Raw genomic sequence first — 9,959 nt, forward strand, 5'->3', positions numbered from 1 at the left:
ACTCACCACCTCTTTTCCGGTTTCCTACCTGGTGCACAGCTTCCATTCACTTTAACCTTTAATGAATTAATCTTTTGAACATCAAGTACGATTTTCTGGACTTAGAATGGAAATTTTTTTTTACGTTTTTGATGTGGCATGCCGGATCCGGCCATAACTTCTGGGCCGGGTTTGGGGTGTTATACTTTCCAAACCCATTCTTTTTACTGCCCAAATCCACAGCCAAGTTTTTGCAAACCTGGATCTGATACCACTAAATGTAACACCCCAAACTTGGCCTATACGTTATGGCCAAATTTGGCAGCGTCACATGAGAGTTTTTTTAGAAAATTTTAGCAAGTTAAAAATTGTTCAGTTCATTGTCGTTACTTAAGTCGTGAAATCTCTAAACTGATTATTAGGTGAACACATCTCATTATCGCGGAAGCTAAAATATCATTAATTCATTAATCAATAGCTTAATAGTTTAAAATCCCAAAATAAACTTAAAAATAGTTTAAGCTTAAAGACATTTTAATCCCAAAAATAAATATTTAAAATAAAGCAGACAAATAGAATGTTACTCAAAAATCCATAAATGTCCAACAGTAGTCACCATCAAGCCCCTCGTCGTACCGGTCCATCTACTGCTGAGGATTACTTGACAGACAAATAAACAAAGGGGTGAGTTTTCACAAACTCAGTGTGTACATCCTCACAAACAGTATGCATACAAACAGATAACAGAATACAGATAGATTAGCCATACAGGCATCGCATGCATAACAAATCAGATATCAGAAAACATGCCCACCAACGCTGAACACCATCTCCGACCAACCCAACATACCATGTGGGGATAGAATTCACCCACCCAACCCTACATACCAAGTATGGAGATATAATCAACCTATCCAACCCTACACACCAAAAGGTACCGTAAAACAGTACATAATGGATATATGCAGCGTAACTGCCAGATAATAGGCTAATCGCCTCTTAGACTTCCTTCTCTTCACAACAATCCCAACCCAATGCAATGCATACAACCTATATACCATGACATGCTTATATGCAGATATCAGATTTCATCAAAATCATGGCAGAACTGATATACGGAGTCAAATAGATACACATGCTTATAATAACATGCTTTTGCACACAATTCAGTAATCAATCAGAGTATGGGGTTTAAGTAATGCTTACCACCCCTACAATCAGGTCACAGTTGACTTAGGCAACCTGTGCAACCTTAGAGAACATTTCAAATTAATTGGGCTCACACGTCCGCTTGCCCTGCCCATGTGAGCCCACATGGCTCAACTTGGCTTTGCCCGTGTGGATCACACGGCCTGGCCAAAAGTCCCACATGCCGTGTGGCTCACCCACATGCCCATGCGGCCTACACGGCCCAATTGGTCGAGCCTGTGCCTCACACACGGCCTCGCCAGCCTCACACGCCTGTGTCTGTCACGCTCGTGTGGCGCGCGCATGGCCTGGCTAGTCAGTCACACGCTTGTGTCTCGCGTCGCAAGCTACCACACGCCCGTGTGGCATCGACAGGTCACTTTTCGGCTTTCGCCGAAACTCATTTTCTACGCGATCGGAGTACACACCTGATTCGTTTTCGCTGCTAATCCAACCACTATCACTCTAAAGCCTAAGATTGACAATACCGAGCCCATATCAATCACTTAAATCAACTTACGTAAGAATAAACAAATCTCAAAACGCGAGATCTATTTACCGTCGACGAAGAACGGTGTTTCCTCACTGCTAAGAATTCAATTATTGATCTACCGAACTTTGATTAATCCCTAAACAACAACCAAAATCCTTTTAAATAATCTCCAACTGAAATCTCGTAACTTAGTTTAAATGTTATTTACCGAATCGTCAGAACCACTAGCAAATATCACAGCTAAACGGAAGAGAACAGGAAATCAAAGGAGAAGAAAAACGGAGTAGAAGGAAAAAGAAAGAAAAGAAAAGAACTTCGGCAGCAAGGGTTTGGAAGAGGAAGAAACGACAGAGAAACTATTTTGTCAACCATAAGAAAATAAGAAAACCCTAATTCTTCCCTAAAGCTCACAACTCAGAATTTTAATAAAACCCAACTCTTAATTGCAACTTGCAGCAAAAATAATCCATCACCACTGTAAGGAATCGAACCCCTGACCCTAAGCGTATTCCCTTGCCACTTAACCACTAGACCAGCAGGCCCATTCTGTTAAGTTTTTACCCATAATTCATTTTAAGCCCAGTGACCTCAAGTCAAGCTTTATTCACTAATAATAATAAAAATAACCAAAAATAACTCGAAACACAGATTCAGACACTTCCAAGCCCAACACTTACAAAAGGCGAAACTACGAAAATTTGGGGCGTTACAAAAATGACATCATTCAACACCTTATTACTGTAAACAAAAAGATGTAATAAGTTATGGAAGAGTCATGAACTGATTAGAAAGAATAAAGTATAATACTTGACCCTTAGAGGGACATTAATAGAACGGGAGCATCAAATCATTTTAGACCAATTTTGGAAGACATTGGTACCACGAACCTATTAGAATATAGTTATATACTTCGTGAAGTTTATAATCTCTTATGGAGTAAGGAAAATAGTGAGAAAAAGTGTAAGTTCACGAAAGTTTACTGGGAAGTAAAATGTCTTTGACATGCCATGGATAGATAAATTAGTTGTTAGGAAATTACTAAAAGAATTTATAAATTCAATACCCGTTATAAAGATTGAAGAGGAAAAAGATCCTGAAGAATTTTCAAATTGGATTGTAGAACATGAATTTGAAGATAATTCAGAATTTAATATAGAGAATTTCCTGGACCATGATTATAAGGTCCCTCTTCTGCTCCTCTCTCTTTCTTCCTGTGCTTCGACGGGACTAAACACTGCATTTGTAGTACACTGCGCAGTGACGAACGGGATGGGTCGCTGGCACCAGTGTCGCCTGTCAGGGAGGCGTGACTGGTGTCACTAGTGAATGTGGCACCACCTCTCTCTTTGTCCTATGCGTACTTTGATACCAGGTTAAAACTCGAAACCAACATTTTTTTTGTTGTGTCGCCTACCAATAAGGCATTGTTAATATAAAATTATTTTTTTAACATTAAAGAAATAATTAAAAAAATGAAGAAGATGGTGTCACTTATATACTTTGGTATACCATTTTGATATATAATCTAACTGATATACCAATTTGGTATATAATTTTTTATTATATTATTACATAAAAAAGCCAGATGCTCCTCTACTGACATAAATGCTAACTAGACTAAAAACCCGTTAGTACAATAATATTGAAACATAGAGAGTGTCTTCTTATCAAGTTATTTACATCAAAGTAAATAAAAAAAAAAAGAAAAAAGAAGAAGAAGAATTTACATGATGCTTGCGGCTTTCTTGGGAATCTTCCCTTTGGCGGGTATTGGTTGTTTCAAAACTTCGGCAAACTTGAGGACGGAATCGGCATCTTGATACAATCTTGAGGGTTCAACCGGTGAATCCAAACCATCATCCTTCCCTGATATCAGTCTTTTAAATCCGTATGAACTGAAATCACTGTTTCTTCGGAATTTTTCCGCTTCTTTTGTTTGATCCAGATTCAAGCTCCTCCATCGGGGGATATCCACGGATGAACAATTGGAGGTGGGGGAATCGGCGTCTTCTTCGGCTTTGCTGGTGTTGTCTTTTCCCCGTAGTAATCTCCTGAGTTTCTTGAAGAACTTGATTTTATTGGTGGGTTTGGAAGCGGATGAAGAATTGTCGCATGAAGAATCATCGGTGGCGAATGAAGTTTGGGAGGAGGAGTGGAACCATTGATCGCAATCGAAATCCATGTGATTGATGATCCCTTTATCCCCAATTCCTCCATCGGCTTTGGCGTATTCGAGTACGAGTTTTTTGGCTTTCTCTTCAGACCGGGGGCTTAGGCCTTTGCTTAAATCTCTGGCCACAGTTCTCCCAGCAAGGGGTTGATAATTCTTCAGCTCATATCGCAAGCATGCATTGATCCAACGCAGATACACCAGCTCTTCTACGTCTGTAAATTTTTCTGCTCTCAGCTGTTCTATGTGCTTTGTCAATTCCTGGTTTTCTTCCCTTAAATGGTTGCTCATTTCATTTAAAGCTTCTACCTGCAACCACAAGTTACATATTATAAATCCAAATACAACTATAATATTACAACCAAGGAGAAGCAGATACCTCAGAATGATCGAAAACAGAATTTGCAAGGATTTGGGTAGACTGTAACTTGTGAGAGAGTTCAGAGTTTTCCATCTGCAATCTCATATTAGATTTCCTCAACTCATCACCCTTAATTTCCAAAGCTTTTACCCTTTGCAAGTTGGATTCAGCATCCTGATTATTTGCAGAGGCCTTGAGTTCTTGTTCTTGAAATCTAGCAACCTTCTTTTGAAGGCTTAAAATCTGCTCTCTATTCTGCTCAGCTTCTTGCTTAAGTTTCTTCTTGAAAAGCTTAATTTTGGATTTAGCAGTTTCAAGCTCAGCCATGACTCTTGCATGATCAACCACTTGGGCCTCTAATCTCTGGTTTTCCGATTGCAATGACTCAATCTTGTGATTAAAACGCTTAGCCTCCATTTTGTTGATCTTCAGTTGGTTTTGGAGCTCGAAAACTGCTGCTTCTTGTTCTTTAAGCCCATAATATTCCAGCAGCTGGAGCTCAAGATTCCTCTCTCTTTCACTAAGCATCCTCACCATGTTTCTCAGGTACTTGATTTCTTGTTCATAATCATCCTTTTCTGCACTTCTAGATGTTGTTGAAGTGTCTAACTCTAACCTTGCTGTTTCAGTTTGGAGCTTAAGGGATGTCCCTACATTGTCTGAAAACTCTGGTAACAGAAACACATCTTCCCCATGTTTATTGCTTGGAGAAAGATCAACCGACGCATCAACACTTGTTCGTTGCATGGACATTTCTTCCTGTCAGAGAAACCATTTTATCATGTGCACCAAACTTAACACCATAATTTTACAATCTCATTCATCCAAGCAAACTTACAGGCTCAGATGTTGGTAATATCTCTTTATGCCGATCATTTCCACTGGAATCAATCTCAACCAAACAATCTATATAAATCAAAATAACAACCAAGTTTTAAAAACCCATTTAGTTAATAAAATATATATATATTGAGGAATTAAAGAAAGGCTAAAAATGCGAACCCGAAACATGCAGCAATGGCGGAGGAGGCAAATATGGTTTGATCTTTCGAGTTTTAAGTCGATGATAAAGAAAGCCAGCGAAAGAGAGAGCAACCACCACCCCAAATTTCATGAAAAATGGCCTAATATCTATATTTTCTCTTAACACCATAGCTTAACAACGTTTAATTTCTATCATAGTATTTAGGAATCCCAGATAAAGCAAGATCATAGAATCTCAAAATTTTAAAACAAAATGATAAATTGGTGTTAGATACATACAATGGCAAAGGCAAAAATAATTTAGATATGCTAATATTAGTCACTCGTGGATAATATAAAAGCATTCGGTCTACCTCAGAATAACGAAAAACAAGGAAAAAGACAAGTATGAAACGAGGTAATACCAATAACCCATTTTGTAAGAGAAACAGAATCCCTACTACTATTAAAGGAGTCCTTAAACGCATTGCAAGAGAAACCCATTTTTCAATAGAATACAATCGGAATCAAGTTACATAAATAAAATAAAAAAAGAAAAAGAAAAACGTATTGCAGGCAACCAGTATGGATCTATGGAAAAACAGAAGATCAAAAGTCTGAAATTCTCCGGTGCCACAATGAACAATTTAGTCAAAAGGTTTCTTTACTTGATTGCTAAGTCCTCAACATGATTATCCCCATGTTTTTCGTCTCCAATCTTTTCAAACGGCTGCTTTGCGCTAAAGAAGCTTGGTTGATTGGTTGATGACAGGCACCTTGCCCACATCCTGTCTGTGATTACTACCTTGTTTTGTCTTTCAGTAATCCGCTGCATGTTACCCAAGATTCATTATATACACAAAAACTGAGTCCTTAAGCAGTTTGTATGGATCAGACCAAAAAAAACGAAGGCGGGCTTATAATTTACTTGGAATGGTATGCAACTATGTTTGCCATTAACAGAGCCAACTGTGAAACCTGTGTACCTAGCCATTGCACCATGAATTGCACTGTGAGCAAGGAGTGTGCAGTACACATTATCAGAAGCATTACTCGGTACAGCGCAGATCATATAAGTAGGATCTGCCGAAAATCAAAGCGATGATTGGTTAATTGTTTGAAATGGATCAAAGAAAATTCTCAACAGAGAGCAATGGATGTGAGTATTTATGCATGTATTCAACAACAAACTAACCTATATATTTGAGATTTATAGTCAACTTTTGCTTCTCACTGAAGTGGTCCTGCAACATAGTAGAGAAAAATAAGTATAGATGAAGCAGCAGTATTTCAGAAACTATCAATGTTTTGTCGAATGGACATTGAAGCATGAAAACATCCCATATATGCTGCTGCCTTTCGATAAGAAAAAAAATGGATGGATTGCTGATGAATGGCAAATGAAGATGAACACCAGATCAACCTAACATGGTCTTACTTCCAAGTTAACGAATTTTTTATTGAAACCAACTCGAGTTAAACATAAGACATGCAAAACTTGTTTAACGCCAACAAGTTGTTCAAGAACATCTTTACCTTTATTTTCTGGGATATCCAAAATCCAACATCTTGAAGCTGCTTGTTTCCCGAAGCATCTATGTTGTCCATGGTGCAGGTGTTTCCGGAAAGTAACTCTTGTCCTGCACCTTCAGCTACTACAATAACCATGTGCGCATTTTCATTTAGTCTTTTTCCAATGTATTCAAACAGTCCACCAGGTCCTTCGAGATAAAAGGGTGACTCGGGGATCAAGCAGCAGTCAACATCTCTGCTTGCCAAAGTAGCATACATTGCTATAAACCCTATGTTTAATATCGTTTAGCAAGAACTGTATAAAGTTAGTGTTGTAGGATGTAAGCAAGAACTATTCTATTAGAAACAGTCTAAGTTGTGAAATGATTCCAAACTGGAAACACGAATTCCTAAATCTAACAAATCAGTAAAACATAGAAACAATATAAAGGACCTGAAGAAACAATGACAATCCCAGGGAATGCAATCTAGGTTATCAATTTGCTACAAAATGAATGCAATCTTCATCTGTCTTTTCAACAAACACTCTTCAATATCAAATCTTATGGAAATCTTCAAAACCAATCTTTCAAATCATCTACTTGAAATAATTCGCATAGAGGTGTAAATTTACCGCTGTGGCGGCCCATTAGCTTCACAAGACCAATACCATTCTCAATACTTTCTGATTCAACATGCGCTGCACTAATTGCTCGCTGTGCCTCTTCAACAGCAGTGTCAAAACCAAAGGATTTGTCTATAACCTGTTACAAAAGAACTCGAACAATTAGTGAATAGGAATTCCTTTTGTAATAAAAAATCATGTACGAGTATGCATCAAAATATGATGGTATCTGCCAATTGTGCATGCTAGATATGTACCGGGATATCATTATCGATGGTCTTCGGAATTCCCACGACTGCAACCTTCAGGCCACGCCTTCTAATCTCCTACATTTAAGGTCGGAATTTACCAACTAATCAAATCTGATAACTATTTTCCATAAGCATGAATCACAGCCTATTTATTCCAAGTTGAATCTTCTTCAATAACAAAATCCAGATCAATCACCTCAAAAATCACAGAAGCCCCTTTCTGAGTTCCATCTCCCCCGATTATGTATACCTGAGATATATTGAGTTTCAATGCTCAAATCCGCATATGGAATTCATAGGCAAAGGAAAAGGAAGTATATATATATATATATACCTGATTAATACCACGATCTTGAATGCTATCAACAATCTTTGAAGTATCATGTCCTCCTCTTGATGTTCCGAGGATGGTACCAACACGTTTATGAATGTCATTTACAACTTTGGGCGTTAAAGGGATTGTGTTTCGAGCATAAAAACCTTTGTATCCTCCCTGGAATAACAAATTAGCATAACAGTTAATCAAACCAATCAATCATCTGAAAACAAAATGATGTTTCTGGTTTTGCATACACTTACTTCGATCCCAAGGACTCCAGTAACACCATACATGTGGTATAATCCACAAACAATTTCCCTAATCACAGTGTTTATACCAGGGCATAGACCCCACATGTTACAATACATGCACGAACTTCATCAGATTCAAAGTAAACCTGAAACCGTAAAATCAATGTTCAGTGAACAATCACAATTTCTGAAATGAATTGAACCTCAAACAAGGATTTGATTTGCAAACCTTCTGGCGGGGCCCTGCTCGCCTAAAATGAGTTCCTCTCGGACTCTCTTTTGAAACAACAATCTATGCATATGAAGCAGCAAACCATATTCAGATTCAGAAACATTGAGTTCATTTTGTGGACTACCAAATAGCTTGATTCCCATGTTTATTACAAGCAACATCTTATATTTTATGAATCAATCAATGTTTAAAAAAAAAAAGTGTCAGAAAATGAAAATTATGTATCATAGTATTTGTCACAACCTGACCCATGCCCCTTGGCTCAAAGAGTACAATTCCGAATTATATTCTCACGATACGGTCCGCGGGCTGAGTCGGATTGTAATGCAGAAAAGTAAACATAACAAGAGGTTTTTACCTTTTCGGCAACAGTATCATCAACATCAACGAAGTACTGCCTGGTGAAACAGAACAATTTTTGTCAAGTTCTAAAGAGGTTTAAAAGAAATTCCATTAAAAAAAAACAACTTACTTCACAACTGAATATGCAGGATTGTCTTGCAATGGATTCGAATATGTCTGCTCCAGTTAAAAAAGTAAAACAAAGTGAGAAACATTAACATAGCATACTTTTTTGAATGCTTAACGATTTTTTTTAATAATATAATTACAGGGAGGTCTTGAATATAATCAGACAAGTGAGGAACATCATCGAGAAGGTAGCCACAGTCGCCGGTGACGATTTTGGGGTCGGCGATAGTCGTTGAATTGCCCATAACATGGATGCTGGCAGAGCCACCAGCACCGCCCCTGGGAGTTGGGGAACAAGAAGGCAAGGTGGAGTAGTAGCGGCGGTGATTGGTAGCGTCGAAGCACCTGAAGCTGGGAATTATGAGCGAAGCAGAACTGGAAGTGGAATCCATTGAAACAGAAAGATGAATTACAAATTGTGTTAAGCAGACAAGTTGCGAGAACAGGCGCCAACCATGTGGAGGTATTTGTAGTTGTTAATAAATGGGCTTATTGTCCGTTGGTCGGCAAATTAAATCATTTTAACAATAAATAATTGGATTTTATTTACAACAACAAATATTATCCTAAGGATTTCTTTTTTCTGCTTCGTTATCCATGGTTCTCACATATAAAAATCATTCATCGTATTTTTTTTCTTTTTAATAGTAAATATATAATTACTTATATCAATTAAATTAAATTAGATTATAGCGATTATGATTAAAAATTTTATATAATAAATTTATAAAATTTTCAATATAACAAGAAATATGACTTTAATTGAAAGAGTAAAATTGATATGGTAAAAATTATGATGTACTTATAGGTTCATATCTCATGATTCTTGTAATATATATATATATTTAAATTTAACAAAATATTAAAAAAATTAATACTCGTTAAAAGTATCATAGAGGCTCCTATACTAAAAACTAAATGGCATTTTGCACTCTCTACTCAAAAAATAGATAAATTAGTTCCTACACATTAGATCAAAGAGCAAATTGATCTTTCTATTAAAAAATTCATCCAATTTTACTGTTAAAGACTAGTCCTTACATCAGCATGAGGTACATATGACATGCCACGTGTCACTTGAATATTCCGTCAACCACGTCGGTTTTTAACAGTACAAATATATGAAAATATTAACAAAAATTAC

At 37.2% G+C, this 9,959-nt stretch overlaps 1 protein-coding gene and 1 pseudogene across 3 annotated transcripts; both read right to left on the minus strand.

The window, feature by feature from the left end:
* Nucleotides 1-2,690: 2,690 nt before the first annotated feature.
* On the minus strand, nucleotides 2,691-5,896 carry LOC107951808 (protein CHUP1, chloroplastic). Of its 3 annotated transcripts, none has more exons than XM_041085700.1 (5): nucleotides 5,194-5,504; nucleotides 5,030-5,097; nucleotides 4,210-4,950; nucleotides 3,388-4,139; nucleotides 2,691-3,070 (listed from the first exon to the last, which is right to left on the minus strand). In XM_041085700.1, the coding sequence occupies exons 1-5, from the start codon at nucleotides 5,342-5,344 to the stop codon at nucleotides 3,034-3,036; spliced, it is 1,749 nt and encodes a 582-aa protein (XP_040941634.1). In that variant the 5' UTR covers nucleotides 5,345-5,504; the 3' UTR covers nucleotides 2,691-3,033. The 3 variants fall into 3 exon arrangements, with proteins under 3 accessions (XP_040941634.1, XP_040941639.1, XP_016742442.1); XM_041085705.1 differs by lacking the exon at nucleotides 5,194-5,504 and adding an exon at nucleotides 5,823-5,896 and having other exon boundaries at nucleotides 2,694-3,070; XM_016886953.2 differs by lacking the exon at nucleotides 2,691-3,070 and having other exon boundaries at nucleotides 3,148-4,139.
* LOC107951809 (ATP-dependent 6-phosphofructokinase 6-like) lies at nucleotides 5,619-9,267 on the minus strand (annotated as a pseudogene).
* Between the last annotated feature and the right edge of the window lie 692 nt (nucleotides 9,268-9,959).

The sequence above is a fragment of the Gossypium hirsutum genome, chromosome A02 (assembly GCF_007990345.1).
Source record: "Gossypium hirsutum isolate 1008001.06 chromosome A02, Gossypium_hirsutum_v2.1, whole genome shotgun sequence".
NCBI lineage: Eukaryota > Viridiplantae > Streptophyta > Magnoliopsida > Malvales > Malvaceae > Gossypium > Gossypium hirsutum.

Bases quoted from the DNA above. Each gene is read 5' to 3' on its own strand.
- LOC107951808 (XM_041085700.1), bottom strand. From the start codon at position 5,344: ATGGTGTTAAGAGAAAATATAGATATTAGGCCATTTTTCATGAAATTT. The intron at 5,098-5,193 runs GTTCGCATTTTT...TGATTTATATAG, and splicing joins GCCATTGCTGCATGTTTCGG to ATTGTTTGGTTGAGATTGAT. The intron at 3,071-3,387 runs GTAAATTCTTCT...CCTTATTGGTAG, and splicing joins AAGAAAGCCGCAAGCATCAT to GCGACACAACAAAAAAAATG.